This window comes from Harpia harpyja, chromosome 18 (genome assembly GCF_026419915.1).
Source record: "Harpia harpyja isolate bHarHar1 chromosome 18, bHarHar1 primary haplotype, whole genome shotgun sequence".
Taxonomy (NCBI): domain Eukaryota; kingdom Metazoa; phylum Chordata; class Aves; order Accipitriformes; family Accipitridae; genus Harpia; species Harpia harpyja.
The window spans coordinates 18,043,165-18,066,229 of NC_068957.1; the positions used below are offsets into that span (position 1 = coordinate 18,043,165).

At 46.4% G+C, this 23,065-nt stretch overlaps 1 protein-coding gene across 4 annotated transcripts in view; it reads right to left on the bottom strand.

Moving 5' to 3' along the window:
- Positions 1–20,385, bottom strand: part of ARHGEF6 (Rac/Cdc42 guanine nucleotide exchange factor 6) — a 41,275-nt gene extending 20,890 nt beyond the window's left edge. Inside the window, exons 1-7 of one of the 4 annotated variants that reach the window (XM_052813964.1) lie at positions 20,082–20,385; positions 18,946–19,029; positions 10,359–10,443; positions 5,368–5,495; positions 4,750–4,951; positions 2,029–2,099; positions 504–598 (exon numbers count right to left, since the gene is read on the bottom strand). In XM_052813964.1, the coding sequence (XP_052669924.1) occupies positions 504–598; positions 2,029–2,099; positions 4,750–4,951; positions 5,368–5,495; positions 10,359–10,443; positions 18,946–19,029; positions 20,082–20,246 (830 nt within the window). In that variant the 5' untranslated portion in view covers positions 20,247–20,385. Of the gene's footprint in view, positions 1–503; positions 599–2,028; positions 2,100–4,749; positions 4,952–5,367; positions 5,496–10,358; positions 10,444–11,774; positions 11,973–13,564; positions 13,696–18,945; positions 19,030–20,081 lie in introns of those variants that run through there. The other 3 variants (XM_052813963.1, XM_052813965.1, XM_052813966.1) reach the window with 3 other exon arrangements.
- Between the last annotated feature and the right edge of the window lie 2,680 nt (positions 20,386–23,065).

The window sequence follows — 23,065 nt, forward strand, 5'->3', positions numbered from 1 at the left end:
AGGTACTTAATGCCGATGGCTGTGCAGACGGGGAGGCAGGGGAGTCACTTCTTGCTCAGCAGCAGTTTGGATTTAGAGAGAGGCAATCTGACCGCAAAGAATATGTGTCATCACGCACGAAATGAGGAGATGACTAGGAGATGCCACTTGGGGCTGAGAAGTCACAACAAGGCAAATTACAAGGGGAGAAGCCATGCAAGGCATACCGCCAGGAAACATGCATGCTGGGACAGCCACGCACGAGCTTGCAGATGGGTTGTAACAGCCAGCCCTCTACCAGATGGAAATGCCCATCTCTAACACAGCCCAATGCCTGCACGATCACTGAGGAATAGGAAAGAGCAGAAACCTGTACAATGTGCGCTTTTATTCTGGTTCACAGAGAAGCTGTGAGGCTTTACAAGAGCAGCAGTAACAGTCCCTAAACATTCAAAAGCAGGGAAGTAACGAACTGTGGTCGATTTTACAGGGTTCTCTCCACCTCAGATGCCCTTATATCTTACTTATCGTAAGACTGGAGGGGTCTTAAGTAAGTTCCCAGAAGTGACTGTAGTTCCTTCGCATAATCTCGTTCTGTTTCCAGAATATTTTGCAACACCTAGGGTGAGAGACAGAGCACTGAGTAGATCTTTGTACTAGCAACTAGTCAAAGGAACATGAGATCAGCTTCCAAGTGTGGAAAAGCATGGAAGTGTATTTTAAGTCCATAAATTACATTTGTTAATGCAGAACCCAGAACACTCAGGAAAGCCCTGGGGGGTCCGAATTTGGGATTTTACTTTGCAAACTGGGGGAGGCCTGGAAAGCAGGTGTTAAGGGCTGCTCCTTCTTCTCTGGCAAAGCATGAAGCCAATGTCAGTTCAGACCAGAGTTTAGTATTTGACCCCTGAGAGGCTCATGCCTAACCCTGCATGCATAACTGGCTGCCAAGGTATGCAAACAAATGATTTGTGCATGCATCCTGGGAGCACCGTTTGCACGAAGGCAGGCAATAATTTAAATGCAACAGTGGCCAGACCAAGGACGGCTCCCGCAGCAGCTCAAGCCAGGTCACAGCTCACTTGCCACTTCACGGACGTGCCGAGTTGGGTTTGGTCCTGCTAATCTATCTCAGCAGCCAATTTGTCTCCGGCAGCAGGGGAGGCAAACCCACTGCCTGCACGCTCCCAGTTAGCACTCAAGTTTCTCAGCGTGGATGAGCTTTGGAGACAGTAGAGGTGGTTCCCAGCTCTCTGGACATATTGTTTCTGCTTTGCTTTGCTTGAAATATATTTAGTCATGCTGATGAGCACGTTTCACCTCTGGCACCAAGAGCCAGGGACGTTCACATGCAGGCATTTTAAGTCTCTTAAACCGCGGGGTTCGCTCTAGCCTGGACACAGCGGGAAGGTACCTGCCCCCCTTTGCTAGACCTCACCGCTCCGGTAGCAAGATGGTAGAGGAGGTGATGTTTCTCCACCCCTTCTGCAGCCACAGTTCATAGCCCGGCATGCTGACCTGCTCCAAAGCCAAGCCCAGTTAACAAGCCAGGCTGTGAGCCGTGGCAGCTGCCCCTTCCCTGAGGTCTGCAGCTGCTGGCAGAGGCACAGGGCAGACAGCTCGGAGTGTAACATCTCCAGCCAAACCCAAGAAAAAGATCATGGTTCAGAGCTCTAATTTGGCTTGCTTCATGCCATGACATTATCTCCCCATTTTTATCAAAGGGAGATAGCCCACGGTCAATGGCAAGGACCGGACCAAAGACATTGTGCCTTATTCCCCAACACTGATCTCAAAGCTGCCACCTCTGCTTTATCATCTCAGTCGCCTACTTTGAGTCTCTCCTTTTGACATCTTGCAGCAACTTCCATTTGTGGTTTATTGTCTCGACAGCCTTGAATCAAGGAAATGGCAACAGCTGCATTTAAATACAGAGTCACATCCCCAATTGTTACAAATTGCTTCAATGATTTCTAAGGGAAGGAGCCAGTTCAGAAGATTAATAATATGCTAATTATTAAAATGTATGATCAGCACTTTAAAACTTACCACAGGGTAATAATTCTTTGTCAGCTGAGTGCTTTCGAGTCCTTTTAATGCTTTGGGAGAGAGTGGTTTATCTGTACAAAAAAATACATCAATAAATCACAGTGCACAGCTCTCATTATTCCAGCAGGAAAAGTCACTGCTGCATAATGTCCAGCAAACCTAACTTCACCCCTGTGAACACAAAACTTCAACTGCAGGGTTTGTTTGCCTGCTTCAGAAAAACTAGGAGCAAACTAAAGGCGTGCATGACACTGAAGGCAGCCGAGCAAGTCGCACCAGAAGCACTGTGCAGCGTCTGCCAACTAACTTACAGGTTTGCTCTGAAATCTCTGGCAGCAGCCCAGTGTCTGGCACTGTTTGGAACTACAGTGTGGCTTCACCCGGCCCACAAAATTTGGGTTTTAAAACTGTGTGTCTATCAGAAATGCTGGATACAGCGTTTTGTTCCAGGTGATTCACAAGGCACTTGAAGCCAACACCAATCAATATGCTGAACCCTGACCCCCGCGGTCATTTGTGATGCAAAAGCCTTCTCTGAACAAAGGTAGATTTGAACAAAAAGCTCCCACAAACCTGGAAGTCAATTCTCATCTTGTGCGTTTGCTAAATCCCTGCAGATGCCTCCAGCATGCTACGCGCGTGCACGCACACACACGTCCACGAGTCCCTGCTCCATTTTCCTTCCCTAGGGAAGCCCATTCCCTGCCAGCAGCACAGCTTTGCCAGCTCTCCCGGCACCGCAGCGGCACTGTTACCCCTCCGGACTGAGACAGGTCAGCAGCACAAGGCTGCACCGCTGGCCCTGGCCACGCTGCACACCTCGTACCAAAATGCCTCTGTGCCGCGCGGAGCAGCCAGTCTCTCCTTTCTCCCTGCAATCGCTCACAGAAGGCAATTACTTTCACACGGATAGCAGGGGAGAAGCTTGAAATTGATAAATTTAGCCCCTGGAAACCGCAGCTTGATGTATTGTCTAATTATTGCCCTTGCAGAGTTTCCTGTCACTTCCAGCTGGGAGCTCTGTGCCTCATTTGAAGACTCGGAGGAGCTTTGCTCCACGCTGCTAGTTATTTCCACCCAAAGGGCATGCTTAGGACACAGTGGAGGTACAGACACTGCTGAAAAACAAGTAACTCCATTTAGAGTGACACGTCTCACACTTTGGAGGCGAGGAAAGCAGCTCCCGCTGGCTTGCAGCGAGGGCTCCCCCCACGCTACAGTCCCCAGGCAGCGGTCCTGGGGCAGGAGAGGGTTAGCTGATGGTTCCTGCATCCTTCATTTGCAATACGACCACACATCCTGAGCAAGCAGAGATGTGGGGAATGAACCCTCCTCCCATATGAAATGGGTGCTGGAGGGAGGATCTGGAGGGAAAAGCTCTGCAGATAGAAAAATCTGATGGGCTCCTACATCAGGATCAATGGTAGACTTGTCCTTCGCTTCAATGAGGTGCCGTTATTTCATGCAGGTCCCATCTGATTTTCCCTATAGGACTGAAGTTTGCTCTCCTTTTTTTAAAACATTTCTCTTCTCCACTCACTGACTCAATTAGCGATTCCTGGGTTGTGCCAGACAAGCCTTCAATCTCTGCTGCAACGTCCTGCTCCAGCTCAGACATCATTTCCCAGAGGGAAACAGTGGGAGATGAGATATCCTAACAATGATTTTTTCATTTAGAATTAAACAAAAACTGGCCTAATTCTGAGCACTCACTCATTAAATTTATTCTTCTCTCCTTTGCTTTTTTGCTTGCAAGTGTGGGAGCAAGGATGTCTAACAGGGGCTGTACATTTTGCAGCCGCTTTGCAGACCACTGCTGATGTCTCTCAGTGTTTGAGGCCAGGGCTGATCCTGAGCCATAAAACCAGCACCGAGCACACAATAGGTCTCTGTCTAGGGTAAGCCCGCAAGGCACATTAAGGAATTAAAGTTGAATTTTGAAAAAAAACAAGTGTACTGTCACACAATGGCCTCCGAAGCAGAATGGGATGAGCTGCTTGAATGGATATGTAACACTACAAGGCAGTTAGCCAGGGGCATGCTTCATGTCATCACCACCCCACATCTGGTTAAAATCACATCGCAGAAATTGTTAAGGACACTCAAGACAAAGCTCAATAAAGGCAGATGTCATCGGATGGATCATCCCCTCCCTCTTCCTTTCTCAATATCGCAGCAGAAGATGCATCTGGGGGAAAATGTACTATATGAAACCAACCATCACTATGGACAAAACCAGGGGACTGTTCCCTGTGGCCATATAGTTTTTGTTGGTTTCCTCACTGCGACTGTGAGCATCCATTCCACCACTGCCAGAAATGGCAGGATCAAACACAAATACATTGCCTGACCGAGGTCTCTAACAAAAAGCTAATTCTGTGCTCAGACACTGGAACGACCTGGCAGCTCTACATGACAAAGAGGACCCACGAAGCCATCTCCAGGCTCGTCCTCCAGCAACGTCCCCGCTCCCGCACTGCTGGGGCTTGGGGGAGCAATAGAAAGGCACGATGCGCTCAGGAAGAGGGCGAAGCAGCTCTCAAACAACTCATGCGAAAGACTAGGCTTTACCCTTCTGGCCTCATTCATCCTTCAATTAGCCCTGCTGCTTTAAGGACACAAACGCTCCTTAATAAATAGCAGCAATTTCCCAAAGGCACAAGGATCTACACTGCATTATACTGCTGTCATTCAATCAGCCCTTGAAAGCAATTTGCTTACCGGTGGATTTGATTTCTCTGACGTAGTTGCTTGGGAACCAGCCTGTTTTTCCATTCAAGGTCCCTTCCCACCAGCCCCCTTCTTCAACCCGGGTGACATAAATAATGTCTCCTTTGTTAACAGAGAGTTCATCCTCATTGGTCTGCTTAAAATTGAACCTGGCCTTTACCACCAGCTGATGACTGCCATTCTCGGTCATCTCCTAAGGAAAGAAACATGGAAAAACGTCAGTAAATAGTCCAAAAAAGCAGAAGCCACTAGGACAAGCTATTGTTGTTCTTTGTTGTGACAGCTGTTTTTTCAGTATTGCTCTTTATAACAGCAATAATGTCTTGCTTTTGTGTAAGCACTCCTGCCAGAGGACCACAAGGTCCCTCCCAGGCATTAATTTAGTTTCACAGTGCAATGGATGGCAGATGAGAATCATTCTTCTCATGTCACAGAGAGGAGTACCGCGGTTTGGAGAAGCCACGAGACTCTCTCCAGCCGGGGCAGCAAAGCCGTGATGGGGACTGGGGGAGAACAAGCCCTTCTGGTGTGCTGGACCCACGGGTACCACTCATAGCCCTCTACCCCCACAGCCACCAAACCCTTGATGGGATGTTAAATAAAGGATACCACAGGCTTGGACTGCCTCCTTAACACCCTCGCTGACTGTGAAGCTGTGCCGTTGGAGTCAGTGTGGGGACCTCCAGCCGCAGAGCTAAGAGACGATAGATGTGAACATGGCCCTTTTGACGGCTGATCTGGTGAGGCAAAAACAACATCTGAGTTTTACCCAACTGTCCACCACCCCTCTGCATCACAGCAAAGCAAAGAGTAAAGCCTGTAAAGAAAACAAGAACAGGGCACAACAGTTGGAGGAGCATCTACCAAAGCAGAATAGCAAGTGCACTGCATCTCCAGTGTGGGTACTCCTAGTCAACAGTGAGGATGGTTTTGCTGGGATGGGTTAACCCTTCCATGATGGAAGAAGTTGAATTGCATCCCAAGGCACTCCTAGGTTATGCCAGCTCTGCAGCCACACATCCGATCACAGTATGTTTTTGAAATCCCCCTTAAAACTGCTTAGAAAATAGAATAACACTCCGCCCAATGTTGCCCAACTGGGAATGTTTCTGGGATCCAAGTAAGCACTGTTGAAGGTGTTTCAAAGTTTAGCTTGCAAGTGAGCGCTCTTAGGTCACCTCTGCAGCTGCAGCGTGGGCTTCCCCGCTGAGTGGGGAAGAATGCTGAACAGCTGGTCAACACAATCGCGTCTCTATTTAGGTAAGTCCTTCTGGGTTCATTATACAGCTGAAAGAGGCTAGGCACAATTTTGATTACTGTTCGTGGACCGTTGCCATTACCATGTGAGAGAGGGATTCAGACCGTGCTGAGGAAGGACAGGAGTGTCACCCCTCAGACCATCCCAGCAGCTCTTGGAGTTGCCTCCTTCACATGCTCGAAGCAAATTGTTCTGCAAACTAGTCTCTGGGCTTGTTCCTGCCACCACGTGCCTGACGCTGGAAACAATGCTGCTGCTCTGACACATACCTGTTTTTCACAGTTAGTGATTTGTTTCTATATTGATACCAAAAAACTTGCCAGAGGGTAAAGTTTTCTGGTTACAACCGTCCTGTGCTGAGATTGAGACAGTGGCCTCATCACCAAGAGCAGTCCTGCCTCCTGCAGGACCTGGCATCACTCAGCCCCAGAATCCTGCTTGGATGCTGCAGAGAGGAAAAACATGGGATTCAAGCCACCCAGTAATTCCCAGTACTTCTCTGCTACTGTACCTCATACCACATCATGGGACAACACTCAGATCACCTCCTTTCTAGGTGCCATGGTGCTCAAATGAAGCAACGGTAGACATTATCATTTCAGTAAACTGTGAAGTACTTTCAAGATTTGCCTTGTAGCTTCTTTTTAGATTTAAGAACATTTCTGTATCCCAGAGCTGCTGTTTTCCACCAGTGGTGTGGACCTAGCATGCCTATGGAGCTCAAAAGGAGGACAGAGAAGAGCAGTCTGAGGTCTGCAGGTGTCACTTTGCTGGGTGTGCAAGTCACCTGGTTGTTTGGAGTTCTTTGAAAATGCTGCGAGGAGAGCATGATCAAGCCACTAAGTGTGCGCAGGAATCAGAAAACACAAACTCTAAGGCTGCTCTTCCCTCACTCTCCTCCAGTCTGAACGTCAACATGGAAAAGTCATTCCGAAGGGGAAGTTTGGTAGGAGTTACAGGAACTCAGCTGGGCTTTTGTTCTTCCCAGAGGATTTTTGTTTCGATAGGAAAACACCTCATCCTTTGATTGGACCTGGAGCAACACAAACTGTGAGCTCCTGGAGAATGGGCTTGCTTCGTCTTTCTCCAACGCCTTGCACAATGAGGACCAGGTCCGTGACTACGACTTCCAGGTGCCGCTGTCTTACAAACCCCCAACCGTACCGCACCCACGCACCGGTCCGCCTGGCCCATGCTCCAGCAATGGACAACATTCACATTAAATCTCGTGTGCTGCCAGTGAGTCAGTTCTCTCTCTTGCCCTGCTCGTTACACAACTGCCTGATGACTGCACGGTGAATTCCCAGCTCCCTGGGCTGCAGCAACAGCAAAACCTCTCTGCATGGAAAACCCACTTTGCAAACACAGAGTGGGTTTTTTTTCTCTGAAGCATCCTGATATTTGAGCAGGAGCGGTTTCGGCTGCTCCCGGCGACTCACAGGCCGGGAGGGGTGGCTGGCTGCCAGCGTGAGATGTTCTTCCCCTGATTCCTTCTAAAAAGGGAGGGCGTAAACCGCGAGTCCAGACTTCTCCGCTTATTCAAGCCATCAGCAACAGTCCCACGGAAATGACTTGGTTACTGTAGATTTTATGCTTCTCCCTGCCCCTCCCAATCTTCCAAAGCTTTTATAAATATCTGCAGCAACCTAGAAACAAATGTAAAACTGACTTTGACAGTTTGGCAGGGAAGCGTATCATTTATATTGCATCATGACAGCGTCCTATTTTATGCCTGGTCCAGCATGGAACACTGCTGCCATATGTTGCTTAAACTATGGTTAAAATAGCTGGGTTTTCTGCTCACATTCCTACACTATTTTTGGCAGATGAGCCTCGTCTGATCCAGCACAGCTGGTTTTCCTCCCCTGCCCTCTCTTTCAGATAAAAGCATCAAGCTCTGTATTGCTGTTATTTGATGGACAGCCGCCGAACTCTGAGTTTATCCGCTACAAACAATGCCTCTAGTTACTTGCATAACAAGATCCATGAAGACACAAGGATTTGGACTTCAAATGGATGCTCGGAAACACATTCCCACGGCGTTTCCTTAGCTGTCACCTACTTCCCTCTGCCTCCGACAAGGGTGTCGGGATGCAGCAGCCCTGTGGGTGTCGGGATGCGCAGGCATGCTGGAGCCCTGGCCACAGCAGGAACTGCAGTAGCCAGTACGAGGCTTGTCCTGATGCTCCACTGAGCCCTTGGCCTCTGGCGAGACGGACAAACCGGACCATCTGCAGTGGCGGTTTGTAGGACGCAGGCTCCTGCTTCTCAGGAACTTGGCCAAGCCACCAAAAAGCAAACGTTTTAAGACATGTATTTATTTTACCCTGTACTTTTCCCAAGGGTGTTTTCTGCCTGAGCAGCTAATTATATCGCAGGCATTGCGCTTTTTAACATTTAAACAGAGAAAGCATATGTTCAAACAGATGTTTGCCATGAAACCAAGAGGATCCCAGCTTCCCTATAGTCCCCTCGGTAATGTACGATAGGAACTATTCTCCACCAAAGCCCCATCCCGCGTCTCGCCCAGTGACTGCACGGGTGAGCTGGGACACCGGTGGCTGCAAGAGTAGAGCTGGGGCTGTAACCAAGGGGACTGCTGTGACAACGGCACTGCAGCCTCGCCGCCCCATCAGCACACACCCCATCGCAGCCCTTCGGTCCAGCAAGGAACAAGCAAGCACAGAGGCAGGAAAGTTTCTCACTCTTTTTGCTTTCAGGATAATGAAGCTAATGCCAATCCTAATGACAGCATCTGCAAAGGTTGCTCCTGGTCTAGGCAACCTGCATTTTATATCCCTCACCATATTGAACTGCAAGAGCTTTCTACATGGGGTCACTGGGTGCTGTCATTTAATGGAGCAGTAAGAGGCCGTAAGGAGATGTACTGAGGCTGAATTACCATTCACTGACTTCTAGGGAGTGAGCTGGCAGCAGAGCTGAGTGCTGGCTGCAGAAAGGCAGTCTAAGAACCTGAATTTCTTCAGAGGAGCACTATACACCCGTACACACACACATAGGTGTGTGTGTACATATATATACTATTATTATTATACATTTTATATTATTATATGTACGTTGCTGTTTATATAATATATACATGATAATTTATACAATAGTTTATATAATGTATAAATACAGTATATATTTTATATACGTATGATTTTATAAAACCTTGCATCAGAACAGAACAGAGGAAAAAAGGAGGAAAGGGTCCAGTCCCAGCAATGAGGTTGTTTCACTAAACACCCGAGCAGCTTCTGTAATAGCAGAAGAGAATCCAAAAGCAAAAAACTCAGCTGAAAGAGAAGTGAAACAACTGAGAAAACCACCACAAACCAAATCTAGGCAAAATGCAGTAAGCCAACAGAAAAACCTTCCCATGAAAGGAAAATTATGGGTTTGGGGTTTGAATTTTTCTCCTTTTAATTGCCTAAAATGTAATCTGCAACAGGGAAGTTGAAGAATTCTCCTGGTGTTGGACTTCAGTGGGTGTGCAGGACTCCCTGTGCAAATCTGCTTGTATGATAGGGGGCCATAAATGCTTTCCACCCTGCAAACTCTTCCCAGCTCCACGCAGACCTGCTCCTCATCCCCTCAGAAAACAGACCCTGGTCCTCCCACCGCTCCCCAGAGCACCACGGTGTCATCATCCCCTCTGTTTAACTTCTCCTTTCACAGCCTATGTGACTGAATAACAGTTTAAAGCAGCCTGTGGGGAACACCTACATATTTGGGATGGAAACAAGAGGAGCTGATTTGCTTTGCTTCAGCAGCCTGCTCCTGCACCCACGGAGGGAGGACAAGCCATCAGCTTGATTCCCAAATCTGGGAGCCTATTCCACTGACCCAGGGCGAGGAGAGAGAGAAACATCAATACAATTGACTGAGCATCTAGCAACAACGTACGTTTTGACATTCAGTAAAGATATTACACAGATGGATCTGTTTTTCTCTGTGGCTTTAAAACACACTACTTAAAATCTGATATTTGCATTTCGGGAGGTGCATGCTCATTTACATTGAGGCTCCTTTACAATGACCTAATTTGAGATCCCTTAATATTGTCAAAACTGAGCAGAGGTCCCTTAGTGTAAAGCAATAATAATCAAGCTCTGCAAAGTGCATACAGCAGCTCTGGAATGCTACATCTAAAACCAGAGTTGGCAGAAGCATGAAATGTCAATCCCACCGTCCAGCATCAGGCATTGGTGCTGGCAGCACAATTTGCCAACCTCCAGAAATCACCCTAAACTAGGAATTACCAAAACAAAAAACCCACCCCAGCATACATACGAGACAGAATTTGAAAAGATGACAGAAAAAAACCCTTTTTTCTTACCTTCGGTAGCTTTATTTACAGCTGTTAATGTACTCAGGACCTTGGAGAACTGTTCTCCGGTGTACAAATCATGTGGATCAAACACCTGCAAAAGAGGAACTTGGTCACTTGAGCCTGAAACATCTTACTCCGGCTGTCTGAGCAGCCCACATAGGGGGTGACAGTGAGGATTAAGTAGCCCGTATGTCTCTGCAGGGGAAGGGTGTTTCTTCAGGGCTGACAAGTCCCATTTCCTTTATAGCAAGTGAATTCCTGGGGCACCGGTGGCAGACGGCCTGGGGAGGACAGGGGGACCCGGCAGCATTTGGAGCATAACGCTGGGGACGGGAAAGGAAGAAATCGGTGCTGTCTGCAGAGCAGGGACTCCTCTGAAAACCACAGAGAAGGTTATTGCTTGCCTTGAGGGAAGGAAAGATTTTGCTGCTATTTTTGTTATCGAAAGCTGAAGAGATTGAGGCTGTCCATACACACACACATATTTTCCGCAGCAGAAGAAACAAACATGCAGAATTTTCTGCTATTGCAATACAGCACATATAACACATTTACATTTTTTTACAGGAAGCCAAACCCAGTTATTTTATGTGCAAAAATAAGAATTTTGTGTTGCTAAGCCTCAAGGGCAAAACAGATATACATAGTTAGCAAGGGCTTTTTTTCTGTGACTGGTAACCTGGACCTTGTACACCCAGGCCCTTCAGAAATCACCACCGGCACAATGAGGGGCAATTTGAGTTTCCAAAACACTGCAATCCCCTCTAACACCTGAGAAATGCCCTCAAGTTCATACAGACCATACAAGTCCTACCATTAATGAAGCAAAGATAAGTGATACAAATAGCCCCCATTATTGGTACCACCAAGGCATCATCTGCTAATCCCCAAATACACGTCTTGCAGAGGGAGACCACAGATCTGCAAATCCAATGAACAGGAAAGATGATTTTAAAGCTCTTCTGGCAGACACCATCTACTTACAGACACTTCCAACGCACTAAAGACTGTATCCTGCTAAATAAGTACACGAGCCTTAATTACCTTCAGGATAGTACTGTCCTTTAATATGGCCCTTTTTTGCTTTCCACATATAGCTCCTTGAGTATGCTTGGCATATTTCAAATAGGAAGGGGACTGGCCTCTTCCGCAGCCCTGGATGCTCGCGGCATCTCTTCCTCTCAACAGACACATCAGTGCAGCAACGAAGTTCAACACGGGCAGTACAAAGGCTGCTCTTTGTTGAGAGTATATTTAAAAATTGACTCAGCCTCAATACTGGGAGAAAGGCTTTACCCTAAAGAAATTTAAACCACGCTCAGAGGGGGAACGGCCTGCTGTCGTTACAAATATTAAAACCAGTAGCTCCGCAGCTCCGATCGCATCTACCGCCCTGCACATTTTGGGGACATCCCCACCTACCTTGGGCTGTTTCTGAGCTGATCTATCGCCCGTGCTCACTTGGGTTTGCTCCTTTGGACCACGCGGACCCCATCCCCTCTGCCAACTGCTGCATGAACTAGTTTTCCTGCCTTGCAGTTGCAGCCAGTGCTATCTGAGCATCGCCTCCAGCCCTAAGCAGCGACGTTTGCGTCTCCGTGGAAAGAGAGATGGTAATGGAGAGCCTGGACATGCACTGATCCTGTTGCCAGCCACTGGAGGATGCAACGTTACAGTAATGCGCCTTCACTCTCCTGCCAAGCAGGAGAGGAAAGTAAACAGCGAGGCTGGGATGTTTGCGTGCATCTCTCTGGTGTGTCATTTTCTCAGTCATACCCTTTTTCTTCCACTTCAGTAAATCCAGAAAAACAAGTCCTGCCTTGAATGAATGGCATCTTTTTTTTTTTTTTCAAGGACTAAAGCAGTAAAATACATCCCTGATCCTTCAATGCACATAATAATGCTGTAAGCTCAGAGTCATCAGACTGACAAAGTCCAGAGGAAAATGGTGGCGGGAGGGATGTGCAAAAAATTCTAGCACAAAAGGAAGCAACAACTTCCAGGACTTTTCTTCACGGAGAAATTGTCTGGAATAGCTACTGTGGAACAATGGCTATGTGGAAAACTCTTCTGGATCAGCTACTGTAATGTAAATACACTCTGCAGCTTGTTCCAGAATAAATTCATCATACAGAAAAGTCCTCATTTATGAGCTAAAAATTACTTTCTCCAGCACAATCCATCCATAACTCTGTTCCTAACTAAAAGACAAGCTGCAAGGCTAGAAGAAAAATAGAGGGGGGAAAGGCTTGTTCACTCTTAGCTCATGGGAGATCTGGTGGATATAAGTAAAGCCCTGCTTAAATCTATGGCTGTCATCTGAGGATCGCCATTAAAATGCTTTTCCGACTTTGAGAACCACAGGCTGCAGCTCCCCTTGGTGAAACACTCCGGCTGCTCCATCAGGCACCGCACCGGGAGAGAGAAAACCTGCACTGCTGCACCGCCAGTCCGACAGACAGACAGACAGACAGACAGCGAGAAGGTGAGGAGGGGCCGGTGCTCGCAGGGCAGCGACCAGGAGAGCACCCAGCTTCTCGGGAAGAACGAAAAATCACACCCAGGAGCATCTAGCAAGTTACCAGCACCCGAAATCCCAGTACCGGGATGGCAGGCGCGGCAAAGTCAGGGGAAGCCGCGTTGCGTTTCGAGCCCGAGCCGTTTTATCCGCACAAACTATTCTCGCAGTCAGACAAAAACCCCGGCAAACCTCAAGCCGGGCGCAAAGCCCAAAGCTCGGCGCGACCGCGACCCTTCATCCAAACCCGAGGATGAGGGCTGGAGCCAGATCGTCCCACGCCCGCTCCGACCGCCAGCGATGCCGGCGTTTCGGGCGCTCACTAACCCCGGCTGCTCCCGACCAGACGTGCCTCCGCCGCCAGCGGCAGGGCCGCCAGGCTCCGCCGGCTCCGCGAAGACCGGCGAGGGGAGACCGGGCGGCGGGGCAGCGCCTTGCCCAGCCGCAGAGCCAGCCCTCCTCCCCCGGCGCCCGGAGCGCAGCCGGCCGCGCCGGCTCTCGGCGCCGCGACGCTTTTCCCACACACACGCACGCACCCACCCGCCAAGCCCCAACGAGCCGCGCTCCGCCTCCGGCAAGCTCCGCGGGGACCCCCCGGAGGCACCGGCAGGGCTGCCGGGGGCTGGGGACGGCGGCGAGGCCGGGCCAGGCGCAGCGGAGGGGCCGGCCCGGTGCCGGAGCGGCCGGTACTCACGGCGGCGGGCGGGCGGGCGCGCAGCCCCGGGGCATGGCGGCGGCGGCGGGCGGTGCTGCGGGACCGCGGGGCGGCCGCTGCGGCGGCTCTGACCCGGAGCCGGATCGCGGCGCGGGGAAGGGAAGGGAAGGGAGAGGAAAGGAAGGGAAGGGAAGGGGAAGTGACAGGCGGCGCCGCCGCCCCGCTCCGCCCCGCCGCCCGCTCGCTCGCTCGCTCGCTGGCGGGTCGTGCGGCCGCAGCTCCCTCCGCCGGCCGCCGGCGGGAGGGGATGGGGGGGGCTGGGAAGCGGTCGGCGAAAGGGAAAGGGAGATGGGAAAGGGAAGAAGAGAAAGGGAAGAGGGGAAAAGTGAATCAGGAAAGAGGGGGAAAGGAAAAGGGGAAAAAGGGAAAGGAAAGGGGAAAAAGGAAAGGGGAAAAAGGAAAGGGGAAAAAGGAAAGGGGAAAAAGGGGAAAAAGGAAAGGGGAAAAAGGAAAGGGGAAAAAGGAAAGGGGAAAAAGGAAAGGGGAAAAAGGAAAGGGGAAAAAGGAAAGGGGAAAAAGGAAAGGGGAAAAAGGAAAGGGGAAAAAGGAAAGGGGAAAAAGGAAAGGGGAAAAAGGAAAGGGGAAAAAGGAAAGGGGAAAAAAAGGAAAGGGGAAAAAGGAAAGGGGAAGAGAAAGGGAAAGGAAAGGGGAAAAGGGAAGGGAAAGGAAAGGGGAAAAGGGAAGGGAAAGGAAAGGGGAAAAGGGAAGGGAAAGGAAAGGGGAAAAGGGAAGGGAAAGGGAAGGGGAAAAGGGAAAGGAAAGGGGAAAAGGAAAGGAAGGGGGGAAGGAAAGGGGGAAAAGGGAGAAAAGGGGGGGAAGGGGGGGAAGGAAAATTAGGGGGGAAGGATAGGAAAAGAAAGGAAAATCCAGGCTACTGAAACGGTAATTAGAGTGGTTTTGCGCCACTGAGGAGAGAAATGCTGCAGAAGGGTCTGTAGATGAGGCACAGTTCAGTTGAGGCAGTGAATTCTCAGAGACAGCATGTCCTTGCCGCGGCGAGCACGGTGCCTCTGCTGCGTGTGCCCATCTGTTCGGGCAACACTCTCCTGCGGGGAGCACGAAAATCCCCAGACACTTCAGCACAACAGCGGGCTGCAGCACGGAAAGGGAATGAAGCTGTACTGACATCCAGGGTGAAGCCCGGCTGCAGGTCCCAACTCCATGCAGGACATAGGGGTGTCAGAAACACCCCACACACCTGTGAGCTAGAGACCTCTGGGACACCAGGTCACTCTGAATTCAGACATACCCATTCTGCAGTGCTTGTGCTGGTCGGTGCTGAACAGGAGCTCTTGCTTTTGACGTTACCCAGCTAGGAAAGGTAACATCGCTTTGGAGTGAAGCTAAAGCAGAGCAGGCTTTGGGAGCATGTGGATGGGGAGCCAAAGTGGTGATGATTTTTCATCTGCTCTCCCACACCCTCAGTCCAGGTACAAAGAATTTGGTGAAGCTTGCAAGCCTCTCCAACTGCAGGAATAGCTTCAGTTCTGCCCACAATGGCAACGACATACTGCATGCTCTATGATCGTTCTGGACAGTCAGGTTTAATCCAGCTATTGATTTACCTTGCAGATACCGTTCTTAGTTCACAAAATTTAGCCCCTTGCCAGAAGTTTTGTGGTTGTATTAGCAATAAAATGCTGCTGCTGAATGAAGGTCTTGTGCTTCCTCAGCAGTAAATGATGCTTAGCTATTGAGCTGCTGTTATTATATGCACGGTTGTGTCAAGAGCAAAAGCAGACTAACCTCCCATTTGTACCGTCAAGTACAAGCTAGGCCAGGAGCTTTCTACCCGATTTTTCTCTTTCCTCATGATCTTTTCCCTGTATCTTCTACACTAGACTCCACCTGGCCATCAGGACAGAACCTCTTGCCTTCCACTTTCTACCTCAACCCGCTTGCATCCAGCTGTCACTGCCTTGGCAGTACTCTCTCACTGGACCAGATCTTGGGTCCTATACACAGCTCAGAGGTTGAAGCCAGTGTAAATGAAGCATGATCAGATTATCTGCACTGTTCCTCAGTCCAAACCACTGAAGAATCCTCTAAGGACACGTAAGCTCCAAAGAGGTGCCCGTGTCCTCTGCCTAGTCCTCTGTCTCAGCAGAACTGGGCTGATAGACGTTCTTATGACTTGGATCAAATTCTAGCACTGAAAGGCAGTTGGAAAATTGTAGACATGGTCTCATTGTTTCACCTCATTACAGCACTTGTCTAGCTAGAAGGTGTTGATTCCCCTGCTTGCCTTCTTTTTTAGGACTAGCACATTTGAAGCAGCAAATGTTTGCAGGCTTCAGTCCTGGGCTGAAGCTAAGGAAGAGTTTGGTTATTTATACCCTGCAATGAGATGGACTCTTCCAGTTCACACCACCAGTCTGTAGAACTGCTGCAACTTAATGGAGCCACCTCAAAGCAGGAAGGTCACAGAGTGTCCTTCTTTCTCTTCCACTATGTCCAAATATTTCACCATTCCTGTAAAACGGGAGAAGGTGCTGTTTGCCTCGCTGCATCTTTCTTCCACTTCCTAAGATTGAGTTACCAGGACAACAAAGAAGAGTAGGAGGGAAGTGCGTATGTGTAGCTCTGCAGGAGTAACCTCTCTGCATGCCTTCCCACTGGAAGACATTGGCAAGCAGTATCCGTTCAGTGGAAGGTGGGACTTGGGTTTCAACTGAAAGCTGTTGGAAGCCCTACTTTCCACACTGATCGTCTTCCCTGCATGCTAGCAATGCCCAGTGAAGTGAGGTATTCAGCTCCAAATGGCAGCTGCACAACCGTCTATGACAAAAATCAATTTAAGGCATAGTATGAAGGTAGCCACTGCTTTGGCAAAGTACAATGAAGCCATGGGATGCCAGGATGGGATGCTAATGTTATGTATGAAGTTTTTCATGCTTGAGATTCCCCTGGATGAGGCCCTTTTGTACAAATCAGTATCCAGAGTAGAAGTTGTGAGCTGTGACTTTCCTCAGAACATCCTCTTTTGCTCACATCTACAACAGGAACAGAATCTCTGACCTTAACATGCACTTGTCAGTCTCATGACAGGAGAAGTGTCTCAGATCCAGTCCCAGGCTGCTACTTCATATCTAAGGAACAAGAGTTCTCTGTGGCATCTGGAGAAGGGCAGAATTTGACAGAACCATTAGGGTTTTATTGTCAAATCCAAGGCCCGGGTAAGCAGCAGGATGGCTGTCAGGGAATTCAAACCTGTTAAGCCGAGAGTTTTCCTGATGTTACTCTTTTCTCAGGCTAGGTTATTGGAGAAGAACAGATTTACTATCCTATGCTCATCTTCCTTAGACACAATACCTGATTACCGCAACTTCAGTGCTGATGGACCTTGGAACCAGAAGGTTCTCTGCATGTTCTGATGCTCCAAACATGCTGTCAGAGTAAATATCCTGCAGAGAAAACCCCTCTGAAGGGCAGTGGCCCTTCCCAAGGCAAACTAAGCATCAGACATGAGGGAGGACCACCTATAGGTATGCGTCTCAGAGTCTCTTTGCCAAGAGGGTTCAAAGAGGGCAGCTTTTAGAAGGAACAGATGGCAGAGGGTTTTCATGTTTCCTGTGGCTTTGCCTTCAAGGCACTCAGAAAAGCTGGCAATACAGGAGGTGAAGAGCCAGAGGGAAGCATAAGCACTCCTGACTTGTGCCATGTCTTGCCCACCATCTCAGCTGTCCTACCTTGAGCATTCCTCTGCCTGAGGCTACAGAGAGGAGCCACGAAGCAGCAAAATTCCTGTCTTCACTTGGCGTTCTAATATGACTTAGTATTTTGGAAAAAAAAAAAAGAAGAAATCATTTTAATTTTGCTGCAAACTTTAAACTTGACCTTGAAAGATTTGAGCTTTTATTCAGCTTTTGGGGTCTCCTTTCACAGCAACCAAGACAGGGCAACCACATGAGCACTAGGGAAGTTACTGAAAGGTCAGAATATTTCAAAGATTAAGGGGGTTATAAATCAGAAGAAAAAAGAAGTCAGAAAGTTTCTTAAATTAAAACCAAGGAAGAAAAGGCACAGGAAGGATCAGAGAAACACCCAGAGCTGGACACACAATGTTGCTAGCTCCTAGCATCTGAAAACTGCGAAGTGTGACTGCAATATTGCAGAACTGGCTTTCAAAACTATGAGATGTTAAAGAACAACAGTTGAGCACTGTTCCCTTGTCCTATCTTTTAGCTGTTTAAGACTCCTATTTTTCAGTGTTTTCCACCATAACCATTATGATTAGTTTTCAAATAGAAAAATAAACTCTGAAAAATGGAGGAAATCACATGGTCAGTACCAGAAGACTGGCAACACCCATTTCTGATGTGATATATATAGAATCACTGAAGGCCTATCTGCTCTTAAAACTGGGCTGCTGCAGCAGGCTCTAAGAAATGTATTACTGGGAAACAACAGGCTAGTGAAACAGTTCTGGAATGAGCAGATTTTCATGCTGGTTAGCTAAAAAGCTCTGAAGAGAAAAAAGGCTCTTTGCTTGTTTAGACCTTCAAAGGAAAAGCACAGGAACAGAGCTACCATGGGTTGGACTTTTCTCACTGTGGTGCATGAATATTCTGTGTAATGCCCAAGGATGCTGTTCCTGCTTCTGGCAGAATTTGTCTTCAGAATGTATTTTTTTTCCACAATGTTGAGCGTTATTTCAAATGAGACAGTGATGGCTCTTAGTTACAGGTTTCTTTTTTACTGTAGGAATTTAAGTGTGATACAAAAGTCTTTACATTTTAAATCCATACACACTTAGTAAAAAATCTGGTGGCAAAATTCGCTGAACTCTTCAGTGATTCATTTAGACTCTGATCCTGCAAGTACAAGCTATGCTTAAGCATAAGAATCAGCATATAGATCGGACCAGGAATAGCTACTGAATAGGTGTCTTTTGTCTTCATTAGGATTATTTTTATGTGCAAGGATCAATTTCAGATTATGTGTTTGGTAGAACCTCACTCAACAGTTGGAAGGGGATGAAAAATACTGCAGTATTAAGAATATTTTAACCTTCATATTAAAGCAAGGCTAAAACCTGCAATACCCCTAATAATGAAAAAAAAATGTTAACAGGTCCACTCTGTTTAGACAGACCTCCTGTTACTGCTGCACGTATTTCTACCTGACCATTTAGGTTTGTTTCAAAAAACAAGAAGGAATCCGTTAAGCTTACAGTCAATACACTCAGTTTCCAAATTCTCCAGGCAGAATATTAAATTACCCATGCTCTAATTTATGTTATTAATACAAAAGATGAGGAATTAATATTGATTTCATCCCTCTGGTATCTGGCTTCCTTTCAGAAGGCTGATTGAACAAGCATGTTACAACAATAAAATAAAAGATCTTAGTTGACTTACCTCCACTTTAAGGAGTGCACAGCCTTTCAAGAACTCTTGAATATTACTGATGCAGTCAGCTTCATTTTTAGGCTCCAGGCAATACTGAAGAAAGAAAATCCACTGAGATCATTGCATCACCTTCCATATAGCCTCTATTCAGAAGGCCTGCATGAATATTGACATGTGCGTTTTATACTGAATTAGGGAAGCTTCTTAAGGGGGCGGATGGGGGTGGCAGGCAAGCTGTTGAAGCAGGAAGAAAGAGCCACTAGAGGAAGTGATGCACACATCGAAATGGTCGGCATCTTGTTTTGAATGTCAACATATGACAGTGCCCTAAGTGACAGTGGGAAATTGATGACCTTTAAGAACACTCTGCCCCCAACCATCACATACAAGCAAAAGATAAGGAGCTAGCAAAACTGATTTTTGCATAACAAATAAAGGCTCCTGTTTTACAGGGTGGAGAACCTGTTTTTTTTTTTACTTAAACAGCTTCTCTTCTGTGTTGCCATTTCCTATCTCTCATTGGACTCCTTCCCTTTTTTTCTCCTGCAGTTACTTATGACACTTTTGGACTGTCTGAAAATATGCTTCATAGAACTGTAATAGGAGGCACTCATATGGCTTAAATGGCTTCAGTACCAATGGATTTGCTGGCCTGGGGACAGTTCAAAATGGCATGGATGCAATGTTTATTATTTATTCCTAACCTAATCTGCTTCTCCAGTGTATTTCCTGAATAACAAAGTATTTTACAGTAAGAGTTCTGAAACAGTGAATATATTAAGTTGTAATTAATGATATTTACATAAATACAGACTAACTGCATATCCTTCTATTCAAAACCAAGATATTTTGACCTCTGGTAGGCCCGGTATTTCCTGCCACTGAATGAACATGCGTAACTCGTCCAGCTGCAACCTTTCAGGTTTTTTTTTCTGGCTGTAGCGACAAAATCAAAGAACTAAAGCTACAATCGTACTTTGCCCTCAATTAGATACAACTAGTAACTGATTTGTAAAACATTCATCTTTCTGATACTTCTTGCTCATCTTACTTACCAAAGAAATCTGTACCTCGAAATGACAAGGACAATATTTTACTGAGCAGTGCTCCGTTTCAGGCTAGCAAAATACATCTTGAAGAGTTACCTTTTCTGCAGATCCCGGAAGAAGTCGATTAATGAGTTTACAAAGCACAGTTCCATCTTTCAGAGAAGTTTTCAGGAACTCCTCCGGATCATCTACTAATTTCTTAGGGGAATTTAAAACTCCTAATGAAATAAGCCACGTTACAATTTGTTCTTCTGGATTCATCGTGGAGAGTTCTGCCGCCAGCGCAGTTCTCCTGTGCAGCAGCTTGCTGGAACCCACATCCGTGATTACATCTTCCTGCCTCTGCTGCTGCTTGACGAGCTCAAGCGTGAAGCTACTTTTTTTTTTTCCGCTCAGCACAGAAACTCACCAAATCTTAAGACCCAGAAGTACTGTTACTCAAAGGTAAGAAACTTTTAATAAAAGTTTCTAGCGCTGTTACTTTAAAAAGTGACAGTGAAAGCAGATCTTTAACTACACATTTTCCACATTATTGAAAATAGAAGCATTTTATGTGGATACTTTTTCCACCAAAAAGATCTTGCCTAGTGACTTCCTCCATGTGGCAGCTGGCATACTATCATCTGGTAAACTTGGTCTTAACTTGTGGCTATTACCCAAAAACATAAATGTAAATTTGTCTTTAGTACTGTAAATAATGAACTATTTGCAGCATTAAAACTGAACTTCACACTAAAGATGATGGGTGGGAAATATCACACTAACTTTAAATAAATATTTTTTAACTTTATGTCACAAACCTAGTTATTAAAATTGCCCTTTATAGTAGTTTTCTATTTTCAAGGCCTGATTTTTGAAAATAAATTCTGATCATGCACTTTATACAGAAAAAACTTGTTTTTTCAACTGTTTTATACAAGTAGTGCACGTATAATCCATAATGGTTTTTTGGAAGGTGATAATCTCTGAAAACAAACATCTGGGTAACTTAGAAAAGCTCGTAAATTTAACTCATCCAAAGCCAAGAATGAAACTTCCCAACTATTTTACTACTCCTATTAAAATGTCCCTTTCCACCAGCTCTTCAAGATCCATTCTATGGAGTAGCATCAGTTTTTCACCCTGTTCTGGGACAGTAGTAACCATCGCTATTGATCATACCAATTTAGAAAAGTCCAGTCATCTTGCCATTTTCTTCTCCTTTTTAACTGTTCTTTCACTAGAACAGATGGAAAATGAAGCAACTCTTGTTTAGGATGCCAAAGAAGTTGGAGCATCATGGATTGAAGCAATAGAACAAGAACAAATTATCCTAGACACCAGAATTGCTTGGTGACAATATTCTGAGCCAGTTCCTAACCCTGTTACTTGAAGCAACTGTTTTCAAGACATCAGCGCTCTCAAACTGCTTAGGCTAGTAATTTAAAGGGTCAGGAGAAACAGAACAGCAAGAGGAAAAATTATATATGATAAATATGCATGGCTTTGTGTCTCCACTTTCCAGGTCTTATGATTGGTACTAGGACCTACGTAAGGATAATTCTTAACAGCCACCAGTAAGAAATCAGAATTGCCTTTTTAGGGTTAGACAGACCTTTGACCTTTATGAGGACGCAAGGACGACTTCCAGTTCTCTGTTGTGTGGAAATACTAGTAGTATCACATAGCTGCAGCCAGTGTGAATGATAAAGCTGGCTGAAGCTAAATTACAAAACTCACTGCCATCTGGTGAAGTACATCTACAACTATCTATACATGTGCAAAACACTTCAAATTTATGACTAATTACAAGAACTTTAGAGGTTTTTTTTCCTTCTTCCAGTTCTCATGAACACCACTATTTTGTAGAAGTCGGTACTTGCAGTCTCCACTTTTCGTAGCCTGCTTTTTCTTTTTCCAAATCTGCAGTAGGCGACACAACTGCTAACGCTCATTCATCTACTGGGGACAATCATCTGTACATGGAAGACATCCACTTCAGCCGTTTCATCAGAACATACCAGTTTCTGATGTAAAGAGCAAGAGAAATATTTCAACACAGGGAAAATTACACACCTGCTTCATTAAACTCAGTGTTACAAATCTGAATACACAAGGAGTACTTCACCCACTCCCTCTTCTAAAGCAAACCTTTGTGTAGATAGGCAGGTTTAGTTTCATGACTATTTCACATGCAGCTGCTGCAGCCAAACAGGTGTTAATGGTTGCAACCACAACTAAATGAAAACACTTCCCACATCTCCAACACTTACCAACTGCTTGAAAGACCTGGAGACATAGCATATTCAGAAAACCCTCAAATTTAAGGCATTTCTGATGAGCAAGGCCAACCTCGCATCTTTCAGAAAGGACCCATCTAAAAATCTTCCATTTTGTTCACCCACCCCTACACAAAAATTAATTCGGTGACAAAGCCAGGGTATGAATGTATAGCCACCAAGCAAGGAACAGTTTCTGGTCTGTCTTTGGAAAAGACTTCAACTTCAGTTATTTGCTGACAGGGACAAATCAAATGAATTGTCGATCATGTCTTGCAATGTCAACCTCCACCCCCAAGTTACAAATAGAATTTTATTTGCAGCCTGATTTACACCACCGATGACTATATAGCACAGTTTAAAAAATAAAAAGCGGGGGAGGGCTATACCAAGTTATCAAAGGACTCTGATGGCATGTACATCAGCAACAGCATGGTAACAGAAGCAAGTTAAGAATAGCATTCAGATGTTCAGAAAACATGCTGCAGTGATTCTCCTCACTTGCTTTTATGTCACCGGCTCTTTTTTTCAGCATCGAGGGAAAACACCCAATACAAAGAACAATACTGGAGTATTTTTCTTCTGCAGAATCTACTGATGCCTTATGTTTAAACTAGTGACTTTCAATGATGAAGTTTGTCAGCGCATGAGCCAATTTACATCGGCAGCACATTCTCACGATTTAGTATTTTAGGCAGGTATCAACCTTTTTTTGTATGTTAGCTCATATGTTGGCATTACATTTTAGTTAGGATGATCTGGTTCAGCCTAAACAGCAGTACCCAGACTATAAGCTACTGCTGAAAAAGGAGTCTCTTAATA